This window comes from Nycticebus coucang, chromosome 3 (assembly GCF_027406575.1).
Source record: "Nycticebus coucang isolate mNycCou1 chromosome 3, mNycCou1.pri, whole genome shotgun sequence".
NCBI lineage: Eukaryota > Metazoa > Chordata > Mammalia > Primates > Lorisidae > Nycticebus > Nycticebus coucang.
This window is the reverse complement of record NC_069782.1, coordinates 67740995-67767018: the sequence shown is the minus strand read 5'-3', so window position 1 is coordinate 67767018 and position 26024 is coordinate 67740995. Positions and strand designations below refer to the sequence as shown.

The following is a 26024-nucleotide window of genomic DNA, read 5'->3' as shown; positions in this document are numbered from 1 at the left end:
CTCCGAGGCCACCACTATCAAGGGCATGTCTGCCCACCCAGAGCCCAGGGAGGGCAGCTGGAGGCCACCATGAAGAAGAAGGCTTCATAGTTAACCCAGAGAAGCTGGGTACCCAACAACACTGGGACGAGGCAGGGTACAAAGTGGGCAGCACCCAGGACTTATCTCCAGCCCTGCCCTGCAGTCATTGGAGGACCCTGGGCATGTCACCTCTCTTGGGGCCTCAGCTCAGGAGCAAGTAGGAAGGTGGCTACCTCCTCAGATTCTGAGGTGATGTGTGTAAAGCACCAGGTGATGCTGCCAGATGGAAAACTCCCCAGAACTGCAGGCCCTGAGGAAGGGTGAGGCCCTGTGGGAGGCGGCCTTGCACATGGACCTGGTTCAGATCCTGGCTCCCCCACTGGTCTGCACGTCCCTGCTTGCCCTTCTATAATATGCACACCCTGCTTCCTGGACATTGAGGGTAGAAGGGGGCCTAGTACCCCAGAAGTCAAGGCTGGTGATACCTGCTGAGTACCTGCTGTCAACTCCAGCCTCTGCCAGGACGTGTGGCCCTGAGGGGCAGGTTACCAAGCCCCTCTGAGTTACCAGGATAACAAGGCCAGAAAGACCTGGCACATGGAGGGGCCAGAAAAAAAGAGCCTGGTCACTCAGCTAGCTCAGTCAGCAGAGAAAAGGAAAAAAAAATTAAAAAACGAAGAGCCTGCTCATACTGCTAAGAGCATCAGGCCCCACCAAGGGGACTTACAGGAGAGGGACAGGGGACACATGGAATGCACCAAAAAGGGTTATAAGAGTAGGGCCTGGCCAAGCACGGGGCCAGCCCTATGGCTGCAGGTATATTAATAGTTCCTGGGCCTTAGGCAGGCAGTACCCACATGCCTTCGAGTCCGTGTGGCCCGCAGGAAGGCAGCCCAGCGTCCACTGGGAAAGGAGGGCTCCGAGTTCCTGCTGAACCACTCAACAGCTTAAAATACAACAACCACTCTCCCTGCCCAGCCAGCTGCTGGGGGGGAGGGCTGAAATTCTACCCTATCCCCCAGCCCAGGCACTGGACCAGAGCCCAGGAGGGACAGCACTGGCCGTCGGGGCCCAACAGACTGCTAAGACGCTGGGCTGAGGCAGGAGTGGGTAGCTGGGAGAGGGGCCACACTCGCAACAGCAGCAGCAATGCCCAGGCCAGCTGAGGCCAGAGGAAAAGAGCTGCCCTGCTTGTACAGAGGTAAGCCCCAGCTGTAGGGCAGCACCCTGGGGGCCCTTGGAGGGCAGGAATGCCTGAGGCCAGGGCCACCGCAGCAAGATTGACCCTCAGTGGGACAGCTGTACTTCTCCGACCTCCTACCCCAAATCCCCAGTCCCAGCGGCCATCTTCCCCCAAAGAGAGGACTGAAAGACCTGAGGGAAGACATGAGACCTCTCTGAACTATTCTTGCAACTTCCTGTGCCTCAGTAATGACTTCAAAGTTAAAAGGTAAGTAAAAAGTTAAAAGGTAAGTGAAAGAAGCTGGACACAAAGGGTCACATGTTCACAGGTACTGTCCAGAGTAGACAGAACGCAGACTGGTGGGTGCCATGGGGTGGGGGTAGAAACCAAGAGAGACTGCTGATGGGTACCTGGTCTCCTTTTGGAGCAATGACAATGTTCTGGAGCTAGAAAGAGGTGGTGGTTGCACAACATTGTGAATAAACTGAATGCCAATCATCTGTTCACTTTTAAATGAGTTAGTTTTATTTTATGTGAATTTCACCTCAATAAATTATTTTTTAAAGGAATAAGGGAGATAAACAAGCCCAAATTACCCATTAAAAAAAAAAAAAGTTCCAGGCAGGAAAGCAAGAGAAGTTCTCCACCTCCCACCCCTGGAGACTGGAGGCCTAACTGGGCGACATCATCATGTACTTCCCAGTCCTTGTCCTAGGGCAGGAATTGCCCCTCTCCCACCCACCTCTGCACGGTGTACACAGCTTGCCCAGGTCTGAGGCCAGCAGGGGGGAGGGCCCAGGGGATGCCAAGGACTGCAGCCAGAGGGCACAGGCAGCTGCTGAGCAGAGCCCCAGGCAGGGGGTCCTGAGCACAGAAGGGGGGCAGTGGGCTCCCCCACCTGTCCCTCAGAGAAGGTGGCCCCAGGGCTGGGAAGAGTCGAGGACCCTCCTGAAGTAAGTAGCTCACAGAGGGACAAGGCTGGGACAGGGGAGATGCTCAGGATGAATTAAGGAAGGTCTGTGAAGGGATAACTGGCCTGAGTGAGGTCCCAAGCTGGCTGCAGGCAGAGGGTGTGGCCCGGCTGCCTCAGACACGACAGGCAGAGGACAAGGATGAGGGCAGGTGCTCTGCGAAGGCTAGTGGCTCTAGGATGACAGTTCCACTAGCCTGGAATTCTCGAGGCCTGAGATTCCTGGGCCCACCGACAGCAACTCGTGGTAGCACGAGGTCAGGGCAGGGCTGAGGGCCAGGATTAGGGGTGTGGCTCTGCAGCAGTGGTTCAGGGACCAGGCTTCAGCTTCTCCCAGGTGCATCCAGGGCCACTGCTGAGCAGCAGGGCCCACAATCTTCACTCTCTGTGTCATAATAAAGATCTTACTCATGAAGTAAGAGCAGCAGAAAAAGGGGGTCCAACTTTCTGAGCACTTGTTCTGAGCCAGCAACTGTGCCCAGACCCATTTGGGAGCCAGAGCTCTTGGTATCATCCCCAGTTGGAAGATGAGAAAACGAGAGCAGCAGAAAAACAAAACAGTCATGAAACCATAGGAGAGGCCCACAGCCTTTGCATGGGCTGCCCCCTGTCTAGAACACCCTCAACTCCCAAGGCCTTCAGAGAGCTACTCAGCGAGGCCCTTCTGACCTTCTACGGCGCCTGTGGCTCAGTGAGTAGGGCGCCAGCCCCATATGCCGAGGGTGGCAGGTTCAAACCCAGCCCCGGCCAAACTGCAACCAAAAAATAGCCGGGCGTTGTGGCGGGCGCCTGTAGTCCCAGCTACTCGGGAGGCTGAGGCAAGAGAATACCGTAAGCCCAAGAGTTAAGAGGTTGCTGTGAGCCGTGTGATGCCACGGCACTCTACCCGAGGGCAGTACAGTGAGACTCTGTCTCTACAAAAAAAAAATAGAGACATTTATCATCTGCCTCTCATCAGAGACCAGAGCAGTGGTTCTCAACCTTCCTAATGCCGCGATGTAGTTTCATTGTTGCAAATGGGTCGGGGTTGCAACCCACAGGTTGAAAACTGCTAGACTAGAGCAACAACTCCTGAAGGCAGCAAATGTCTGTGCTCAGCCGCTTCCCAGAACCCAGAACAGGGCCCAGTGTGGAACTGTGTCACATATGTGATGCCCCAAACCCTCCTCTTCCTCCCCATCCTTCACCACACTTTAGAAGGCCCTGCCCACCATGCCAGACCCCAGAGCAAAGGTGGGCACCCACATGCAGGCACATTTCCTGCCTGCAGGAAGCCTCACTGCAAGAGGGCATCTATGAGGCCCCAGACACACCCACCCAGCTCTGGTGACCCTATGGCAGCACTCTGACTAGCAGATCCTCCTACCTGGCTCTAGTGTACCCCTTACAGAGGAAAAGGGTCAGCCAACCAGGCTATGGGGACTCCAGCTCTCAGGGAAGCTGGGCTGTCTTTTGCTGTAACTCTAACACATGCTGACCAGCTTGGTATGGCCTGGGCCCTTGAAAGTGGCACCACAGTCCCACTCCCAAGGAAGGTAAGACCCTGAGATAGTGGTGGGCATGCCTCCTCAGCTGTGCTTATATTCCACCACACTGAGGTCAGAAAGACTCACCTATTTCCGGCTGTGTGGCCCTGGACAAGTTACCCAACTTCTCTGAACCTTCATCTGCAAAGTGGCTTTCCCCACCTGACATCCCCCAGGATTATAAGAATTACAGGGATCGGGCGGCGCCTGTGGCTCAGTGAGCAGGGCGCCGGCCCCATATGCCGAGGGTGGCGGGTTCAAACCCAGCCCCGGCCAAACTGCAACAAAAAAATAGCCGGGTGTTGTGGCGGGCGCCTGTAGTCCCAGCTACTCCGGAGGCTGAGGCAGGAGAATCACCTAAGCCCAGGTGTTGGAGGTTGCTGTGAGCTGTGTGACGCCACGGCACTCTACCGAGGGCAATAAAGTGAAACTCTGTCTCTACAAAAAAAAAAAAAAAAAAAAGAATTACAGGGATGATAACAAAAAGAAAAGTACATAGCCATCCCCAGTCTAGAATAAATCTTATTAAATAAAGTATTATTTGACCACTAACTATGACAGATGCACAAAACACCCAGGCCTTGCCCTCCTCCTGAAATCCTGACCATGGTCTCGGAAGAGTCAGGACATTAGGGTCAGAGAGCTGGTGTAACAACGCCCCACCCGCGAGTGACAGCAAACCATACTCTTAACAATAGCAAGACACAGATAGGTGGCGTTGCCACAGGCAGACGCTCTCTACTGCCCCCTTATGGCCACAGCCTCTACTCTCACTGTCTGGAAAGGCACCTTAAGCAGTAGCCTGCCCAGGCAGGGTCCCAAAGCCCCTTGTCAGACAGACAGCTCCAATGCAGAATGGGACCTTAACCCTTGGTCTGCCACAAGCCAAGAGAACTCAAAGAGCCACTCTCCTGCATGCATTCATTCATTCCTCCCACATCTCAAGTACTATTCCAGGCTCCAGGACACAACAGTGAACAAAACCAAGACCATGCCTTCAGAAGATCTGCATTCTAGTCTGTGTGCTAGGGGAGCAAGGAGGACGGCCATTTTAGAGTGGTCAGGAAAAGCTTCCTTGAGAAAAGTGCTTTTGAGCAAAGGCCAGTGGGAAGTGAGAGGGAACAGCAGATCCAAAGGCCCTGGGGCTGAACTATGCTTAGAATTTTTGAAGAACAGAGTGAGCAGAGTTAAGTGGGAAGAGATGAGGGCACAGAGGAAACAGAGAGGATTGTACAGGGCCTCGTAGACCACAGGGAGAACTTTGGCTTTTTCTTTGAATGAGGTGGGAGCCATGGAGGACTTCTGAGCAGCTGAGGCATGTGACTCTACTGAGGTGTTCACAAGTGCACACTGGCCATTGCTGGAGGGGAACAGGCAGGAGCTGGGACACCAGGACAAGAGAGCAGGGAGGGATCCATGGAGGGAGTGAAAAGTGGTCAAATTCTGGACAGACTGTGAAGATGGAAACAACAAGACCTGATGATGGTCTGGATGTGGGGATGAGATGTGTGGGAAGTCTGGAACAGCAGGAGGAGCTGAGTTTGTAACTTCTGCTCACCACCCAAGAGGCACAGCAAAGCAGGCTTGGCACATGCAGTCTGGCACCAATGCCCAGAAGGACTCTCAAGCTTCAGCTTCCCCATCTTTACAAACAAGCTGGGACTGATGCTTCCCAGGCCCCTCCCATCTGTAAACAAAACTCAGTGGACTGGCTGCAGAGCCCACATCACAAGACCTGGCATGGTGCCTCCCTGCCTGGGACAAGAGGCAAGCACAGGCCTGAGACTGAGCCTGGATTCAAGATGGGCCTCTGTGTGTCCTAAGATGTGACCTACCCTATGGATGGGTGACTACAGCGGCCAACAGTTACTGTATGTTCCCTGCCTGAGCTGGAACTGCAGCAGCTTCCATGATGCCTTTCACATCCATTGTGGCCTGTGGGACCAGGAGTCTTTACTGTATTTCATAGATTGAAGAAGCTGAGATCCAAGTGTAAGGAGCACACCCAGGTCACCTGGCAGTACACACCAGAGCAGAGACACTTACATGTGCATGTTCAAGGCCACATAAGGGGCTTTGGGGCCTCCACACAGAGCTGGTACAGTGCAGAATAACCTGCCTCTGAGTAGGGAGCTCCAGCAGGCTCTCCTGGACCCCACAGAGGACAGCACTTCCTAATGGGAAGCATCTTCTTCCAAGGCTGGAAAACAAGAGGTTTGGCCAGAGATGCAAGCCCTGCTTGGTGCAACCAGGGACCCCAGGCAAAGATGCAAAGGGCCTCCCAGGTCCTTCAGCTGGCTGGGCCAGGCACTCATGGCCTCACGAGGGACTAGGGCTGCTGCTGTCTGTGCAGACACTTCCTAGCCCAGAGGACAGAAGCCTGGCCCCACCATCCCCGCCCTGAACAGCACCAGCCACCACACCTGAATCGCAAATGCAGAGACTTGAGCATGTTCACCTGGACCACAGCTCAACAGCTCAGCAGATCAGCACCTCAGCATTTTCAGCTCCTTTCCCTGCCACTTTCCAGAAATATTGTGTCACACTGCTAATGCCAGGATGGCTGAGAAGACCTGGCTCAGCTGCCAGGAAGTTAGCACAGGCTGCACCTGCTCAGCCAGAAATACCTCCTTCCCCAGTGGCCTTGGCTCATGACCTCATTTCTCTGCAGTACCAAGGGGACGGTCATACCAGCCTCCCCAAGATGCCATGGTGGAGACAGAACATTATCCAGCACAAAGGCTGAGAGACACTGGCAACCCACTCTTTGTTTTGTTTTGTTTTTTTCCCCACTCTTTGACCACTCTGTTCCTATCTCCTGTCCCTGCTGGCAAGACAAGAGGTGCTAGGGTCTGAACACAATGTCCCTAGGCTCCCAGATCCAGGGCCAGGGCCAGAGGCAATGGTAGCCTGAGGCCAAGAAAATCTGGGGCTGCCATACCTGCCTGGCAGAGCCCTATGCAACGAGATAGCAACCCAGCCTTAGCAGACGTTCATCAGATGCCTGTGTGCTCCTGGGTTGGTAGAAAGGCGCCCAACAAGCACAGGGAGGAATCAGAGGACAGGATCTCGGTACCAGGCCTGCCCTTTGTTCACTAGACCAGCAGCTCCCTGGCACCCACAGCCCACACACACATCTCTGGGTGCCTACAGGAGTCCAAGTGGCGTTGCTCAAGCCTGTTTCATTTGGATGAGCTGCCAAAAGTGATATCTATCAGATGGTTTCCTCAAACATGGAACTGTGCAGAGAACCCAACCCTCACCCAGGCCCTGTAAGCTAAGGATTGTGACACCTGTTTAGGCAGCTTAGAAAACTGGGGCTTGAAAATGAGGAGGCCCTTGCCCAAGGCAAGTAAATAGCCTGGAAGTGCCAAAGTGAGCGCACACTCAGCATCCTTGGGCCCAAAGCTCCCACAACACAATATGCCCTCACCCTGAAAGGTAGAGCCACATGTTAACAGAGAAAGAAAAAAACCAAAGCAAAAAAACAACACTGGTTCTGATTATACAGAATGCAGCATGCCTGCCTGCCTGCCTGCCTGCCTGCCTGCTAATCAGACTCTGAGTATGGGGAGCCCAAGGACCCCACCCCACAGCCTCAGCCTGCCCAGCCACTAGCAGTTTGTCAGCTCCTGATACCAGAGGGGCCTAGACAGGGTCAGCAGCTGTGGCAATGCTTCCTGCATCTTTTCCTGTCACAACAGGCCTGGGAGAGCAGGATATCCCCAAAGCTGGCCAAGAGGGAACAGTGTCACACCAACCATGCCTGTCTGAGCCTCAGCTTCTCCATCTGATAAATGGGTATGTTCACAAGAGAACCTAATACACAAGGTTTCTTGGGAATTGGAAGAAATTCCTGTGGCACCTGTGGTCTGTGGCAGAGGGGCCTGCCCACTCAGCTCCCACCAGGCCATACAAACACTGTTAGATTGGCATGGTGACCCATTTTACAGATAAGGAAACCAAGGCTTGGAGAGTACAAGTAACCAGCTAAGGACATATGGGTGACAAGCTCTAGGGAGCAGGACTCCATGTGTGTTTGTTCCTTAGAACTGAATGCTCATGGGCACCAGCCCTAAGGGAGCTCTACTCTGGGGACTGCTCTTCCTTCCTCCAAGGCTGTCCCTGAAAACTCCCTTTCAACTCTCCAGGCCCAGACCCCAGATTTGCACCCTTGCTCCCACTTGCTGGGTCTTAGTGACCACACCGGGGTCACTCCATCTCTGGGCTGGAAGGTGCTGTTGAGCCAGGAAGCCTGGAAACAGGCAGAGACTCTAAGCCCTGCAGATACAAGCTGACAGGAGGAATGGGAGGAATTCACCAAGGCAGACACCCACTGCCCGAGTCCAGAAGCCAAGTCAGTCCACCTCTGTGCGCTCAGCTTGCCAAACTGCCCAGTCTGGATCCAGCCTCAAACATGCAGCAGCAGCTAACACCCCACCAATCCCCCAGCTCACAACACATGGGGCACATCCTAGACACCAATTACCTTCTTTACTACTAATCCTCTTTTACACAGAAGGAAACTGAGGCTCATTTGTTCATTGACAGACACCAGGCACTGTTCGGGCATCTAGGGATTTGGCCATGGAAGGAGAGAAAAAAAATCCTTGTCTACATGGAGCTAACATTTTAGCAGAGAAAAAGACACAATGAAAAAGTTACATATACTATATTTGAAGGTGACCTGTGATGTGGAAAAAACAAAGCAAGAAAACACAGGGAGTGATGGATGAAGAGAAACAGGTGTACAGTTCATATTATATAAAGTGATCAAAAACTGGGCTTGGTGGCACACCCCTATAATCCCAGCTACTGGGGTAGGGAGCTAATGCAGAGGATTATTTGAGCCCAGGATCCTGAGGGCACTCTGAGCCAAGCCCTGAGGAGTGAAGGCCCCAAAATTGTTTAGAAATCTGTGGAGACCATCTCAGGCAGAGAAATGGCCTGTGCAAAGACCCGGAGGTACAGTGTGCTCAAGCAACCACACAGGGGCCTGTGTGACTGTACAGAGTGAGCAAGGGAGAAGCAGGGGAAGGTAAGGGCAGGGAAGTGATAGGTCTCATAGGCTACATGAGGACTTTGGCTTTTACTCCGAGTAAGGTGGGCCATGGAGGGTTCTAGATAGAGCAGAGATGGGACCTGACATGAATTCATAAGGATCCTTCTGAATCATAGCAGAATAAGCATAGAAGCAGGGAATCCCAATTAAAGGCTGTGGACATAATGCTGTCAAGATAAGGATGGCTTAGCTGAGGGCTTTGGCAAACTACAGCCCACAGGCCAGCTCTGGTCCACAGCTTATTTTTGAGCAAGCTAAAAATGGTTTTTACATTTTCAAGTGGTTGGAAAAAAAAATACACCTATATCATGACACATTAATAACATAATGATTAAAATTAAATGACATTCAAGTTTTACCATCCTAAATATTTATTGGAACAGGCCATGCTCATTGGTTGTCATCTATGGCTGCCATTGTGCTACAAGGTCAGAGTTGAGAAGCTGTCACAGAGGCTGTGTGGCCTGCAAAGCCTTTACTACGTGGCCCTTTGCAGAAAAAGTTTGCCAACCCTTGGCGTAGGCCTAGCGACAGCAGAGAAGCTGATGAGAAGTGGTTATATTACAGATATATGGTGAAGGTGGAACTAAGGGCTGTGCTGATTTTTAGACATGAGGCATGAGAGAAACAGAATCCAACAGCTTAGGATCTAGATAACAGGAAGGCTGGAACTGCCATTATCTGGGTAAGAAAAATGCAGGTTTGGATTGGGGAAAACCCAGAGCTCCATTTGGACATGCCAAGTTTGAAACACCCACTGAACATTCACATGGAAAAGATCCAGCTCATTGAGAAACACCACTCCCCTGCCCTCACCACCCTGGCACCCTCCCACCCTGAACCAGATGGAAACATTGATGAGTGAGCAAACTAAGTGCTCTGCAATCTTTAGGCTCCTAAAATAATTTTCCAAGTTCTATGTATCCCCCTGCAACACTTTTAAGTTGACATCTAATATTTTTTTACCTAAGCTTGAATAGTTGTAAAAGATGTAATTTCTGGCTTATTGTAGATAGTGAAAATTTTCTATAAATGTTTATGGAGCTCTATTAAATCTATCTGTAGAGTCTAAATGATTTAGTAATTTGATACCTACCATCATCCTTTAAAAAAAAAAAAAAAGCTATGAGCAAGCTCTTCAACATTTGTTCCTTTTTTACTTTGAATTCTGTCCCGCTATTCCACAGGATCTTACATGTTTATGATGAAGGTTATTAATCACCCAATCATATTTATCAAACTGAAATTTACTAAGGCTCTAAGTATAAAAGAAAAATCCTTCAGGATGAGTTATCCTTACAGTATCAGATGACATAAATCATGAACATAAATCACAATCATCAACACAGCAAAAATCTATCACACCTGCTAATAAATGGTAGCCATAAATAGAGTATTACCACCTCTCTCATGGTACAAATGTACCCTTTCTCCCAGTTAATTCAGATCTCCAAGGTGAGTGTTTTTTACTGCTAGTAGGAGTAAGACACAATTCAGCGTCACTTTTACTCTCATTTCTTTATTCTTCTTTTTGATGTAAACACTAAAAAGCAATATTCATGTAAATAAGCAGATGGGAATGGGCAGAGTCTTGTTAGAGCAAAAAAAATCCCAATTCTACCAACTCCTGAGTTTTATGCCCAAAAATTCTCACAATGATCTATGAATGTTTATAATGATCCTCCAGCTGAACAGCCCATAAGCTCTGTCCTCATGATTTTTCTGAAAGCAAAGATTTGTGAACACCTGAAGTACAACAGGACTCAGTCCCTAGGGACTAGTGTCACTCACTTCCTCCCTCCCCATGCAAGGCCCGAACAGGCAAGTGTGGCATGGTGGGTGTTGCCTGGCCAGAGTGCCAAGGTTTGAGATATGGGTCCCAACTCCTGGTGCAGCCTCAGCCACATGGGTCACACATCTCCCAGGGGCTCTACATGGCCCAGAGGAGGTGTGACCAAGTCCACCAAAATTTGTATATACTATTGAGCCACTCAGCTGTGCCTCAGGGTGGCTGAAGTGGCCTCCTGCGTCATGACCCAACTTCCAGAGCTCCTCAGGGACAGCAGGCTAAGCCAAGGGAACCTACACAGACCTGGAAGTTGTGGCCCTTTCCCAAGCAGAGCAAGGATGTGCTTGCTACCCAGAGACCTGAGAAGGGCTCAACCGTGAGCAGGGCCATCTGCACCCCCCAAAGCCTTTTCTGCTCACTGATCAGTACTCATTATTCATTCACTAAGCAAACACTGACTGAACCCCTTAATGTGCTAGAACTGCACTGGGTGCTGGGCTCAGGATGAACAGGATTCAGGATGAGACAGGTCTATGTCTGACAATAGGCCTGCAGGCAATGTTATAAGTACCAGGAAACAACAGTGAGCACAGTTGACAGAAGCCATCCTCCCTGCCCTGACCTCCAGATTTGTTCATGCTTAAAGGGAACTCAGACAAAGCATCTATTATGTAATAGGAGGTCAGGATGTACCCCAGGCACCATGAGGAAAGCAGGGCAGAGGGCCCAGAGGGCCACAGAGGGTATGTCAGGGAATGCCTTTCTGTGATCTGCACCAAGGACCAGTATGAGATTCCCAGGGTGGGGTGCAAAGGCCCAGAGGCAGCACAGGTGCTTGGCAGGGTTCTGAAACATCCAGAGGCTGGAGCAGAGTGGACTAAAGGAGAGCAGCTGAGGCTGAGGAGGAGGTTGAAATGGAGGCCAAAACAAATTCTTTGGGGGTTTTAGCCTGAAGCAATGGGAAGTTGCTGGAGTACCCCAGGCTGGTTTGGTTTCCAGAAGGATCCTAATGGCTAGGGGCCAAAGGACGGAAGGGAGACTAACATGGCAATAAAGACAGGTATGAGAGGATCAGAAACAACCCAGGCCAGGGACTCCCAAGGTTTGGACCAAGAAGGACGTGGTAAGAAAGGCACCCTAGTTACAGATCCTGAGGTGACACTGATTCCAAACAAGAGACCAATTTTCAAGAAAAAAATTAACTACACAGCACAGATACACATACATCAACCATAAGATGCATCCCAATTTAACAAACATTAAAAATTGAGGGGAAAAAGTTGTGCATCTGGAACTAAGGGAGTAGTCATAATAACAAAAAAATAAGGGTTTCAGCAGAGGTGGGCAGGGTTCCCACAAAGTGTTAACAGACTTCTCGTCTATAAAGAGAAACATAAACTAGCAAAGATGGCAGGCTCTAGATGTTGAGAAGGGTTGAGGAAGATGCCCTGGTTTGTCATCCTACTGGCACCTGGTATCTGCAAGCAGCTCTGAAGGCCAAGGCCCTGCAAGCCCCAGAAGTCCCTCATCTGTGACCCTGTTATCAAACAGTTAAGTGAGAGGCAAGGAATCCAGGAGTCCTGAGCAGATGTCCTTCCCACACTCTCTCCCTGGACAGTGCTGAGCCAGCAGACTAGAAATGGCTCCAATACAGTGTGCCACTCACAGAGGCCCCAGGTGAGCTGGGACATGCGGCTCCCTGGCTTACTCCTCAGATTGCACCTAGATGAGCCTGCAAGAAACTCTTACTGGTTATGTAGATTGTGGCTTGGAGCATCCACTGGGATCCAATCTTATCTGTACATGGAAACTCAAGAGTTAGGAAACTTTGAATTGAAAAGAAGGAAAGAAAAGAAAAAGAAGAAGAAGAATGGCCAATCTCCAAAGTACCAAAAGATGAGCAGAGGCCAGATTCACAAAGGGCAAGAGCCCACACGAACATACTCAAAAGATGCTACAGGCTTAAGACCACACTCAAAGTCAGATCTGCCAATCCTGGAGGATGGCCATACATCACATGAGCATCCAAGGTTCCCCTCCACATCAGGCTGCAGTGCCTTTTGGGGAGACATCAATTATGTGGCTGAATGCTTAAGCCTTCCCTGTACTTTTGCTCCATAGGACAGTGGCCTCTAACAGACACTCACATAATCATTTATTCCACAGGCATCCCAAGACCCTCCAGGGGCTCACATAAACACACATTATCAGAAGGTGCCAAGTGCTGGCCGGATGCAGTGGCTCACACCTGTAATCTCAACACTCTGGGAGGCCTAGGCAGGTGGATCACCTGAGCTCACAGATTTAAGACCAGCCCGAGTCAAAGCGAGACCTTGTCTCTAAAATTAGCTGGGCGTTGTAGCAGATGCCTGTAGTCCCAGCCACTGGGGAGGCTAAGGCAAGAGAATTGCTTGAGCCCAAAGAGTTTGAGGTTGCTATGAGCTATGATGCCATGGCACACTACCGAGGGTAAAATAGTGAGACTCTGTCTTAAAAAAAAAAAAAAAAAGGAAGGTGCCAAGATCTGTGTAGAGAAGAACTCAAACATGAGAGGTGACAGGGAATGAGTGTGGCCTGGGGGTGGGGAGCCTCTTGAAGGCACTTTGTCATATTCAACATGAGACCACAGAGCCAGCGTCTCCCAAAACCATTCTAGCACCCAATTGAAGCACAGGGATTACCTGGCCCAACACCACCCATGTCCTCTGTGAACCCTCCAAGCCCAACCAGGAGTGAGTAGTAGTCAAATAACATGCTGTTTAAGACTGTACACAACTCCCTAAGAATTCTGAAGTTACCCATACCCTACCCATGCACTCCTCTAACTCTGCGGTTCTTAACCTGTGTCATGACCCACAGGAACTGTATTAAAGGTCCGCAGCATTAGGAAAGTTGAGAACCACTGCTCTAACTCCACCCAGCTCCACCCAGCTCCTGAGAATGTTGATTCAACAACTCTGCCTACTCTCCTATCTCCTTCTGAGTTAGACTCTTGCAATGTCTCCCCACAGGGAGATTAGGGGCCAGCTCCACGACTCCCTCAAGCTTCAGCCTGCTTCCCAGTGGTTACTAAAGCCCCAGGGCCATGTTAACTTCCCACCCACACCCCCCACTCTAAAGACAGGCACAGTTCCCAAGTCCAAGCCAGTGTTCCCTGTTCAATTTCAAATAGAGAAAAGAATTTCATTGTAAGAGGGACTTTACCTAACAAATGCAATCAGTGTAACCTGGTTTCTTGTACCCTCAATGAATCCCCAACAATTAAAAAAGAAAAAAAAGAATTCAGAAGGACCCAGGGGACAGCAAAAAGCCCTGCAGTCTCTCAGGCAGTCTGTGAATGGCCAGTGGGCTCTATTTACATAAGAGCCTGGTTCAAACAGGGATAGGACCATGCCAGCCTGCCAGTCTGGCACAGCTATGGAGCTACGGAGCTACTGAGAAGGCCTTTATCCCTGACAAGTCTGGGAAACACTAGTGGCAGATCTCCAGCTGACCAAGTGATGGGGCGGGTGAGCCCCTCTCTTCCCACAAATCTCCAAACACCATCCATAGCCCACTTCTCAGAGCAAGGAACAACTGCCCTGTGCATTTAAATGACAAACCCTACAACATGAGAGCACCCTGAGGACTTAACACATTAACTGCCCCGTGAATTGTATTCAACTTATGCTAGTTTTGAGCCTGGGGCCTCAGGAAACATCTATAACTCACACGTCTGGAACACTGACTGCCATACTAGAAAAAAATTTTGCCCCTTGGGGCCAGGACATCTTATTAAGTCAAGAGACATGTGAATTATATATGCTTCACAGGGCCCTGGACTCAAAACTAGCAGAAGTTAAATACAATTTTTATGGCAGTTAATGTGCCTGACCTTTTTTTCTAGTGTGGCAGTCAATACATTAAAAATAAACTGCCCTCTGATAGTTAAACTTTTAGATAAAATCAACAGAAAAGGGATTTCATTATCCTGAGGATGAAGTTCATCAGCCTCACTGGGTGACTATAAAGCTCTACACCATTGACCTCATCTCTTGATGTGGGACACCCACAGAGACTGGCCTCCAGCCCCTGCACACACCACACAACTCTGCCTAGAATAGCATTCCCCTCCCCTTCCCCGAAGCCTTATCCTTTAGGCTTTGGCTTAAATGAAAAGATCTTGAGGGCAGAGGCTGTGTTTTGCTCATCCCAGTATTCTTGACCTATGATAAGTTTAGAGACGAAAAAACATGTTAGGATGAATGAACTAATGAATAAATAATGAGCTAGAAAACAGAGAGGCAGAGCCCCAGGATAGGAGAACCTGAATGGTGAGGGGCAAACAAGTGCCACATTGGGCTAAGGAGGAGGAGTGGGACAAGGGAAATAAGCTAGCATGGGCAGGGAGGGCCCAGGCCAGTGGTCAAAGGGCCATAAGAAGCCAGCTCCTCTATCAGGACCACTAAGGATGGGCCACAAGGCCCATCTTAGCTCACACATGAGACACTGGATTCACCCAGGCCTTATACCTGCCCTTCTGCTTCATGTGAGCCTGACCCACAGAGAAGCATCCATTCATTCATGAAATTATTCATTCTAGAAGGAGGCACTGGGCCAGATTCTGGGGAAGCCACAAGGACAGAACATAGAGCCCTGCCTTTAAAGAGCCCACAGTCTGATGAGGCAGAAAGCCCACCAGAAAGCCTACATGAAAACACAGCTCTGGCCAGGAATGGGCCATGATGGAGATTAAGTGGGTGCTGGGAAGATAAGGAAATAGGCAGTGGTCAGAGTCTAGACAGGATGGTCAAGGAAGGCCTCTCTGGGTGACATGGAGGCTAAGCTCTCATAAACAACAAGGGGCAGGTTACAAGAAAAACTGAGGGAAGAGCATCCCAGGCCAAGGGAACAGTGTGTGCTTGGGGCAGGAAAGTGGGCATGGGTGTTTGTGGAAAAAACAGACAGTAGTATAGTGACAAGACAGGAAAGCAAAGGGCAAACAAAGACGAGAAGCCTTTTTTTTTTGCCATCAGAGCAGTTGGCATTCATCAACACTCTCAGATGTCCCTACCAACATGGGCTTCATCAGAGGTAACAAGAAGCCTTCTGAGAGAAGGCTCTTGAGCCATGGTGTACTAAGATCCTCCCACTTACTAAGACAAAAGACCCTTGGCTATGGCTGGGGGGTAGAGAGGAGGCAAAAACATACACATGCTTCTGAGTGAGGTGGCACCTGGAGCCAGGCTGACTTTCAGCACCTGCTACCTGGGATGATTCTTTGTCACAATTGATTAAAAAGTGGGTTCTGGGCGGCACCTGTGGCTCAGTGAGTAGGGCGCCGGCCCCATATGCTGAGGGTGGCGGGTTCAAACCCAGCCCCGGCCAAACTGCAATAAAAAAATAGCCGGGCGTTGTGGCGGGCGCCTGTAGTCCCAGCTGCTTGGGAGGCTGAGGCAAGAGAATCGCGTAAGCCCAAGAGTTAGAGGTTGCTGTGAGCCGTGTGATGCCACGGCGCTCTACCCGAGGGCGGTACAGTGAGACTCTGTCTCTACAAAAAAAAAAAAAAAGTGGGTTCTGAGAATGCTTTTACTTCACCAACAGTCTTCCCACAAAGAAGGAAAGAGTTGATAATCCTAAAAGGTGACCTGTGCAACAAGTGGCATTAGATCAAAACTGACAAACTGGCATTTGGGATTCTTCATCTTCTGGGCATATTATACAGCATGAGTCCATCTCTTGGCAGTTGACTGGCCTTGTTCATTGATAAGTTTTTAAGCCTTCAAAAGAGGCCACATGCAGAAAACATTTCAGGCAGCCCTGGAAACGCAGACCTGTCCTCATCCACTAATGATGTCCACCTTAACTGTGGGCCAAGTGTGCTGGGTACTTCACATTCCCTAGTGGCCTTCCAAGATAGCTGTCCTTATCCTGAAGCTCAGACAGGTTAGATAACTGTCCTGAGGACAGAGTAGATGGTCTCCAAAGGCCATGTCCTTCACCACCACATGCTTCATTCCTCCCTCAGTGCACAACCACCGAGGCCCAACCACAGTAAAGCCCACCCTGGGTCTATCCTGGCTCTGCTACTCACTAGCTACAGGTACTTTTCTGTGCCTCAGTTTTCTCATCAGTCAAACAGGGATAAGAATACTAATTACTTTGTATGTTCATTATGAGGATTAAATGTCTTTTTTTTTTGAGACAGGGTCTCTCTATGTTACCCTCAGTAGAGTGCTGTGATATCACAGCTCACAGCAACTTCAAACTCTTGGGCTTAAGCAATTCTCTTGCCTCAGCCTCCCAAGTAGCTGGGACTACAGGAGCCTGCCACAACACCTGGCTATGTTTTTTGTTATCATTATCATTGTTGTTTTAGCAGGCCCTGGCCGGGTTCAAACCCACCAGCCCTGGTGCATGTGGCCAGCCACATACACTGAGGGCGGCGAGTTCAAACCCACCCAGGGCCAGCTAAACAACGACAACTGCAACAAAAAATAGCTGGGTGTTGTGGCGGGTGCCTGTAGTCCCAGCTACTTGGGAGGCTGATGCAAGAGAATTGCTTAAGCCCAAGAGTCTTAAAGGATAAAAAGTGCTTACAATAAGCACTATGTTCACAATAGCTCTATTATGATTATGCTCTCACTACTGGGGGAAGTGTTTCCAGGTACTAAAACACTGTCAGTCACTCCTGTCAGCATCAGCAGGAGAGTGTTAAGACCCAGTCTGAACTTGACAACTAGCTCAAGGTCTCTAGCCTTTCTCACCCATCCAAGCCTATCAGTGAAAGTGTAGGATTCCCACTCAAATCCAACCACACACCCCTTCTCAAGCAAGGGCCCCACTCAAGTCTGTCAACTCTCGTCCTCTCTCCCTCCTTTGGAACCAGTTAGTCAAGACACTATGCTGGGCTTAGGGCTCTAAGTGTCCCCATGCTGTATGACTGAAATAGCTGCCCCACGACCACACAGTGAAACCCACCACACTCATCTCCCTCTTTTCTCCTCCTCCCACCCACCTCCTTGGCCTAGGGATCCACCTCCTCCTCCTTGAACCGCATCCTCCACCTGGGGAACTGCCTCCCCTGCCACAGGCTCCACCTCCCCTGAGGACCACCTTCACCACATGTGCCCCACTGTGTCCAAGGGTGAGTAGGATCACAGCACTTGTTAAATTTTAGTTAGCCGCTAGAAAGTGCTTGGCACCAAGCTGATGTTTTCTAGGCATCTATCTACTCATCTGATGCTCAGGAGACCATGAACAATAACCCTGAAATGATAACCCTGTGAGGTAGTGACAATGTTCCCTAGTGGTGCTGGTCCATGTGCAAGATGGTTTTGAAGGAGGGGCCTGAAGAAAGGGGCATTTGCCACTTTCCATGGTGTAAATATCCTAGTGTGGCTGATTTTAAGATGTAATCCTGATATCCCTGAACTTAGGCTTGGGAAGATGCACACAATTAGAACTAATGTGAGCCAGCTCTGGCACACCCCCAGTGTCATTTTATAGTTGACAAAACTGGCTTGAGAAACTAAAGAATTTGCCATGGGCTCCACACACTTTATCAGTGGCAGTTAAGGATCCCAGCCAGCTCTGACCCAAAGCCTGCAGGCTTTGCTATGTTCCAAGGAAGAGTATCAATTCCAAATTCCACCTAACCCATGGGAGGCGCCTGTGTCTCCACCACAACATTACCTTGAGCAAGTTCCCTCACCTCTCTGATCCACAGATTCCCTATCCACAAAACAGGGGTATAAAAAGCACCTACCTCTCAGGATTTTTTGAAGTACACAATAAATATAAACTGTCCTAGCTATCATTCTTAGCCAGCAACAAAAAGCTAACACAGGAAGAGAGACTCACAGCCAGGGTCCCATCCTGCCCACAAATGCAAAATCAAGCCCAAAGCATTTTCTGAAGGTCTCTTTGATGCAGAGTGCAGAAGGAGATGGAAAAGAGAAGAGTTCAAGGGGTCCCTGAATGCAGAACACAACACCTACCTGCAAACAGGCACCAGATGCAAAAGTAATAAGAGAACTAACAACAGGGGTTCAATGGCCAGAAAAAAATACCCTAGTTATCCCTCAACTTCTATTTCAAAAAGACACAAAAATTCCAGAGGAAGAAAGAGAATAGAAAACAGATGTAAACATCTAGGACCCCACCTCCCAGGTTTAACATAAATTCACATTTTACTTTACACTTCAGATTCCTTAAAAAACAAAAAAAGACATACCAAATCATCCCTCACCTTTCTCCGCCCCACCCCCACCCCCAAGCACTCTAACTACAGTGTTTCTGAACTCTTATTACAATTTATCCTCTTGTATCCATAAACAACACACAGAAGTCACCTTTGGTACCTTTTTTAGTTTTTTGTAGGTTTGTTTGGAGACAGAGTCTCAAGCTGTTGCCCTGCGTAGAATTAGAATGCCATGGCGACATAGCTCACAATAACCTCCAACTCAGACTCAAGCAATCCTCTTGCCTCAGTTTTTCTATTTTTAGTAGAGATGGGCTCTTGCTTTTGCTCAGGCTGGTCTCGAACTTGTGAGCTCAAGCAATCCACCCTCATCGACCTCCCAGAGTGCTAGGATTACAGGTGTGAGCTACTGCACCCAGCTGTGGTACCATTTTTAAATTGATAAAATCTTTTGCAATTTGTTTTCCACTCAACATATTTGGAGATTTATGAAAGAATCAGGTAAAGCAAACCATAATATCATGGAATTATGCACAACAGTTAAAATGAATGAACCAGGGCCAGGCATGGTGGCTTATGCCTGTAATCCTAGCACTCTGGGAAGCCAAAGCTAGAGGATCACTTGAGCTCACGAGTTCAAGACCAGCCTAAGCAAGAGTGAGAACCCATCTCTAAAAAATACCCAACTGTTGTGACAGGTGCTTGGGAGACTGAGGCAGAAGGATCACTTGAGCCTGAGAGACTGAGCTTGCTGTGAGCTATGTGATGCCACAGCACTCAACTCAAGATGACAGAGTGAGACTGTCTCAAAAATAAATAAATACATACATACATAAATACATAAATAATAAAAATAGAAAACTAGCCAAGAGTTATGGCAGGCACCTGTAGTCCCAGCCACTCGGGAGGCTGAAGCAGAAGGATCTCTTGAGTCCAAGAATTTGAGATTGCTATGATGCCACAGCACTCTACCCAGGGCAACAGAGTAAGACTCTGTCTCAAAAAAAAAAAAAAGAAAGAAACAAAATGAATGAACCAGAACTATGTACAGCAACTCCTCTTTTAGTCAAAACCTTAGATGTTAGATTTCCAGCAACTTTGTAATGTTTTTTAATACCCTGTTTCCCCGAAAATAAGACATCCTCCAAAAATAAGACCTACTTACAGGAAAGATAAGACGTCCCCTGAAAATAAGACCTAGCGCATCTTTGGGAGCACACCTTAAAATAAGACACTGTCTTATTTTCGGGGAAACAGGGTACTAGTGGTAGGCCAGGCATGGGGGGGTGGTGGCAGTCATGGCTTACAACTGCAATCCTAGCCCTCTGGGAGGCCAAGGCTGGAAGATCACTTGAGCTCAGGAGTCCAAGACCAGCCTGAGCAAGAATGAGACCCCAACTCTACTAAAAATAGAAAAATTAGCCCAGGCATCGTGGTATGGGCCTGAAGGCCCAGCTACTCAGAAGCCTGAGACAGAAGGATCACTTGAATCCAGCAATGTGAGGTTACTGTGAGCTATAGCACTCCAGCCTAGGCAACGAAGTGAGATTCTGTCTCAAAAATAAATAAATAAGGAAATAAATAAATTAGAAAAACTAGCCAGAAGTTGTTCCAAAAAAGTCTTCAAAAAAAAAAAAAATCACTAGCCCTTGCTTTCATGATCTAATGTGTTTTGCTCACAAGGAGCAGCAGCAGAAAGGCTCAGAGAAGTGAACTGCCACCCTGAGGCAGTGGCAGTGTGATAGCTCAACCCCAGGCCCATCCAACTTCCACACACCTCTGACACTATTTCACAAAAAACAACATTCTCCTTAATTTTTGCTGCTTTATCCAGTTTTGTATCTGAACTGCCTCTTGGCTAGAACTCTACTTCCAGAACTTTCATATTTATTCCTGTGAAAGAAACTAAAGAACTTTCCTGGGACAAGGTACCATGTTGGTCTAGGATTATGTGCAAGATGGGCAACAGAAGAGCTACTGTTTTAGAGAAACAGAAGATCCTTAATGAGGCCTGGCACAGAGGCTCATGCCTGTAATGCTAGCTTTCTGGGAGGCTGAGGCGGGTGGAGTGCCTGAGCTCACTGGTTCAAGACCAGCCTGAGCTAGAGTGAGGCCCCTGTCTCTAAAAATAGCCGGGCGTTGTGGCAGGTACCTATACTCCCAGCTACTTGGGAAGCCAAGGCAAGAGGATCACTTGAGCCCAAGAATTTGAGGTTGCTGTGAGCTGTGATGCCATGGAACTCTATCAAGGGTGACAAAGTGAAACTCTGTCTCAAAAAAATAAAAGATCCTAAATGAGTGTGGGGACCCAAAGAGGATAAGGCTTCTGAACCTCTGGCTACTTGGCTGTGGTCTTTGCGCCTGGAGGCTAAAGAGTGACTGGTTTTCCCAAGAATCAGCAGGCTGATTTACAAGAAACAGTAGCTGTTTTACTAGCCGCTACTGGGCTCAGTACTTTCAGTCTCAGCTGTCATGGCAAAATCAGCAATTAAAAAAAACTCCTGTAGCCCAGAGTAAGCAGGATAAACAATTCTCTTACCAACCTAGTTCTGACCCCAACACAATCCCAAAGCCTACTTTGGCATTCCAAGGAAGCAGCTTTAGCCAAGGCCTGGGGGAGACCTGTTCTAGATGCTTCACCTCAATTAGGCCACAGATGGGATAATTTTTCCTCTCAGATGAGATTAGCAGTGATATGAAACAGCAACAAATGTCACTCCAGCTGGAATCTTAACTGCCACAGTATCAGACCTCAACCAGATGTAACTTGCTATGTGACAGTGAGCAAATCCTGCACTTGTATTACTTGTAAATTGCACTTCATAATCTCCAAGGTTTCTCCAGGGGCCAAGAATGTCTTTTGAAGGGGGCTAACCTCTAAGTCAGTGGTTCTCAACCCTAATGCTGCGGCCCTTTAATACAATTCCTGTGGGCTACTCTAAGTGGACTGAAGGTTGCTTCAGGGTAGGAAACAATTCTTGAATCTAGATAATTGAAACCTTTTCTTAAATTGTTTGTTAAATAAGAGTGAAAGCATCACTTCTATTTTTATTGGCCTTACAACAAACACTTGCAGTAAAACTAATCTGCTTGCTATCCCAGCTAGGGTCAAAGACAACTTGCTCCTCCTATCTAAAACCCGCAGTTATCACCTCAGTGAGTACTTGGCAAATGATAACAAAGAAGGCAGCAAAATAACAATTTTTTTTTTCCTCCAAGGTCACTTTGAACAGTTTGAAATTCCCTCTTCTTTCTGGGAAAGAAATGCTTTAAGTAAGAAAGACACATTCTCTAGTGAAAGCCTTGGGCTTAGGCTACATAACCAGCTTCCCAGACAAAAGTACTCATCCCAAAGGTCCTCAAGGGCCTACTTTATCTGACTGCTAACCAGCAAAACTAACTGCATTTTGCTAAATGGCACGCATCCACACTGCATCTTTCAAATTGAATGTGGCTTTTCTCCAGAGTTAGACAGAGAGTTTGAAAGGAGATGCCATATTAGAACTTTATTCTAGAATGATAAAGGTGAATGACGCATTAAAGATTATTGACTCCTACCTCCCTATTCTTGGTACCACGTCAAAAATGACAGAGTATCTGGGTTAAAGGCTTCAAAACATTCTGAGTACATTTCCAAAAATAATAATAATAAAGGGGGCAGGTAATGGCAGTAGTACATATTCAACATGTGAATTTAAAAAATCTTTCCTTCTACTCATATCAGGTACCTACAGCAGTCAAATTCATAGAGACAGAAAGTAGAATGGTTGTTGCCAGAGGCTGGGGAGTTTCGGTCTGGAAGATGATATTCTGGAGATGGATGGTGGTGGTGGTTGCACAACAATGCGAACACACTTAATGCCACTGGACTGGACACTTAAAAATGGTTCAGATGACAAAATTTATGTGCCTTTTTTCACAATTTTTAAAATTTGGGAGTGGGAGGGAAATCTCTTGACCTGCTAGTTTTCATTTGAAGACCAGGATGGCATAGTGACTAGGAAGTAAGTCTCTGGAGTCTTGAGTTCCTTCCTCCTTCTGTTCTGTGTTTACTATCTGGGGGCCTTTGAACAAGTCACTTGACATCTCTTCAGAGGGCTGTGAGGATAAGAGACTAAGGTAATAATATCACTATCACCAAGATTAAGTACTTGCTAAATTATTCTTATTTTGAATTTTAGTAATAGTTTGTTATTTAATAATTACTTAAGGCCAGATGCAGTGGCTCCAGCTGTAATCCTAGCACACTGGAAGGCAGAGGCAAGAGGATCACTTGAGCTCAGGAGTTGGAGACCAGCCTGAGAAAGAGCCATACCTCCTCTCTACCAAAAAAGAAAAAATTTAAATTAGCCATTTGTGGTGGCGTGTGCCTCCTATAGTCCCACCTACTCAGGAGGCTGAGGCAAGACGATTTCTTGAGCCCAGGAGTTTGAGGTTGTGGCCAGCTATGACACAACTGCACCCTAGCCAGGGCGACAGAGGGAGACTGTCTCAAAAGAAAAAAAAAAAAAAAACAGTTACTTAAAAGTCAGCAATAATTAAATGATAAAAGTGATAAATATTAATTTTGTATTACCACCTAGGGGCTAGGGCAATAAGCGCCATTAAGAGTTTGTCTACAGGGAAAAAGAGACAGCAAGTTAGGAGTCAGAAAGCTTGACATCAAGTCTTGAAGAGTAGGCGACATCCGATTTCTCCTTGGTGGTACACGGAGGTCGACAGAGATGACCTCTTAGATAAGCAGAAAGCAAGAGCAGCTTTGCTGCTAGATGGAAGTCAGCCTTGGCGTTGCATCTGCCTTACCGCCTAAGTTTCTCCAGGACGTCCCGGGTGAGGAAAGGGGTCCAAAGGCTGAATCTAAAAGAAGGCTGATTTCAAAGCCAGTTTCTACGCCAGAGGCGGCGGCATGGTGCAAGGTTTGTACAAGACTCCCTCAGATCGGGAGCAAGAGTCACACACCCTCGCCGCTTCCATGACAAAGACTGCAACTTAGCCCGCTGGGGGGATGCTCTAGGAACCTGCAGGCTTCCCAGGCCTTGCACAGACCCCAAGAAAAGGCAGTCCCAAAACAGCCTCAATTGCACAATAAATACCTCCCCTGCACATGCGCACTAGAATTTACGAGTGGCCCGGGGCGCAACGCGCGCCCATTGCGCCTGCGCCGTCCGGCTCGTACAGTACCAAAAAGGGGGTCTCTAGGTCCCGCGAAGAAGTAAAAAGAATAGGCTGCAGCGTCCACCCAATTTCTGTTTTTCCTTTCTTACCTCATATTGCTTCATGGCTCCCTCAGACGGCAGCTAGTGTTCCTGCTGCTACTGCGGCAGCCTACCTGCGCGCGACACACCAGCAGCCCACCGCGCTCGCGACCGCGGCCCCAGACTAACCGCGGCTCTGAGTCCGCCCGCCCCTCCCTGCTGCGCGCGCCCTGCTGACCAGTCAGCGCGCGAGGCGCCCACCTTCGTCCCCACCCCGAGAGGCCGGTCTGAGCAAAAAAAACCAGCCGTTCTCACCATGATGATGACCAATCAGCTTGTGGGACCCACCGAGGGGGCGGAGCGGAGAGCGGACGGGCGTGGCTAAAGGAAGGGGCTTGGCCATTCACCAACCAAAAGGAGACCTTGGCGCCGCGCGCCCACTTGCTTGGGTCCGTGCTGGCGTTGCTGTGGAAACCGAGGTAAGCGACAGTTACAGCAGGGCATGGGGCGGGAGCAAGAAAGTGAGTGACAGGGAGGGCAGAGTCCACATGGCTGGCGGCGCGACGGGTGAATTATGAGGTGGGCAGTTCCAGGAATACCCCGGGAGCAGCAGGAGAGGACCCGGGCCTAGGAGCACGGGCTGGGGTGCCTGGATGAAGAGGCTGTTCCGGCGAGAGAACTCCATTGTCCTGACTGGGAGGGAAGGAAAGGGGAAATGGGGTGGCGAAAAAGCTCCCTGGGACTTTCCCAACCTGCAGCCTGAGCCCCAGCCCTATTCTGGGGGTGTCTTCCCTAGTCTTTCCAGTGAAAGCTTCCATCCAGCCTTGCTTGGCTCAAGGGGGCCTACATTTATATCTACTTGCCGTTGTCCAGTATGGTTACTACTGGTCACATGTGGCTTGTGAACCATTGAAATGTGACTGGTGCAAATTGAAATGTGCGAGCGTGTTTCGAGCACCGATGTAAACTACACCGATTTCAAAGAATTAGTGGGAAAAAGGTAAATGTAAAAAAATATGTCATTAAGTGTGTTGATTACACGTTGAAATGATATTTTGGATACATGTATTAGATTTAAAGACATTATTAAAATTAAGTTCCCTGCTTCTTTTTACTTTTTGGTTGGGTTTTTTGTTTTTTTCTTTTTGAGACAGGGTCTAGCTCTGTTGCCCAAGCTAGGGTGCTATGGCCTCATACCTCACTGCAACCTCAAACTCCTGGGCTCAAGCAATTCTTCTGCCTTGGTCCTCCTCCTCTCTCCCAGTAGCTGGGACTAACAGGTTCACCACTTCACTTCTTTTCTTTGTTTCCTTTCTTTTTTTTTTTTTTTAATAGAGACAGGCTGGTCTCTAACTCCTGGCCTCAAGTGATCCTCCTACCTCAGCCTCTCAGAGTACTGGAGCTACAGGCATGAGCCCCAGCACCAGGTCTCTTTTTATTTATTTATTTATTTATTTAAGCCAGTGTCTCACTCTGTTGCCCTGGGTAAAGTCCCAGGGCATCATCATAGCTCACAGCAACCTCAAATTCTTGGGTTCAAGTGATCCTCCTGCCTCAGCCTCCCAAGTAGCTGGGATATAGGTATCCCCTATCACTCAAGTTACTAAGACCTTTAATATCACAGACAAGGACATTTGTGGCTGGCAATTGTCCCTCCCACACTATTTCTATTGTACAGTGCTGGGCTGGGGTCATTGCAGATTTTGATTCCCTTGATTGTTCCGTTAGGGACTGATGGAAGAGATTGAGTCCCAACACACACACACACACACACATACAAACATACACAGACAGACACATGCACACATATACTCAGGACTTCAGATAGGACCTGGCACACTTCTTCACCTACTCTCCTTTCTCCTATTTTCCAGATCCTGCCCCTGAAACTTCATCAACTAACTTTTAAACCCTCTGGAATTCAGAGGTCTGGCATCCGGAACACCATAAGGAATCCTTAAAGGTAGATCGCTGATTCACAGTGTAACAAGTTGAGACAAGGGTGAGTCAGTGCTCAGAACTTAGCCATCCGAGTCATCAGTTCTGGAAACTTCTGGAGCTGTAGCCTTTGGGGATCCCTGTCCCTCAGTAAAGGA

At 48.7% G+C, this 26024-nt stretch overlaps 1 protein-coding gene and 1 non-coding gene across 2 annotated transcripts in view; both read right to left on the bottom strand.

The window, feature by feature from the left end:
• TECR (trans-2,3-enoyl-CoA reductase) overlaps nucleotides 1-24163 on the bottom strand; it is a 28688-nt gene extending 4525 nt beyond the window's left edge. Inside the window, exon 1 of the mRNA XM_053584755.1 lies at nucleotides 23998-24163. Coding sequence (XP_053440730.1) covers nucleotides 23998-24012 — 15 coding nt within the window. The 5' untranslated portion in view covers nucleotides 24013-24163. The remainder of the gene's footprint in view (nucleotides 1-23997) is intronic.
• On the bottom strand, nucleotides 15554-15631 carry LOC128582854 (small nucleolar RNA SNORD74). Its single transcript, XR_008379279.1, has one exon. It is a non-coding gene; the product is annotated as a small nucleolar RNA SNORD74 (small nucleolar RNA).
• Nucleotides 24164-26024: the final 1861 nt, after the last annotated feature.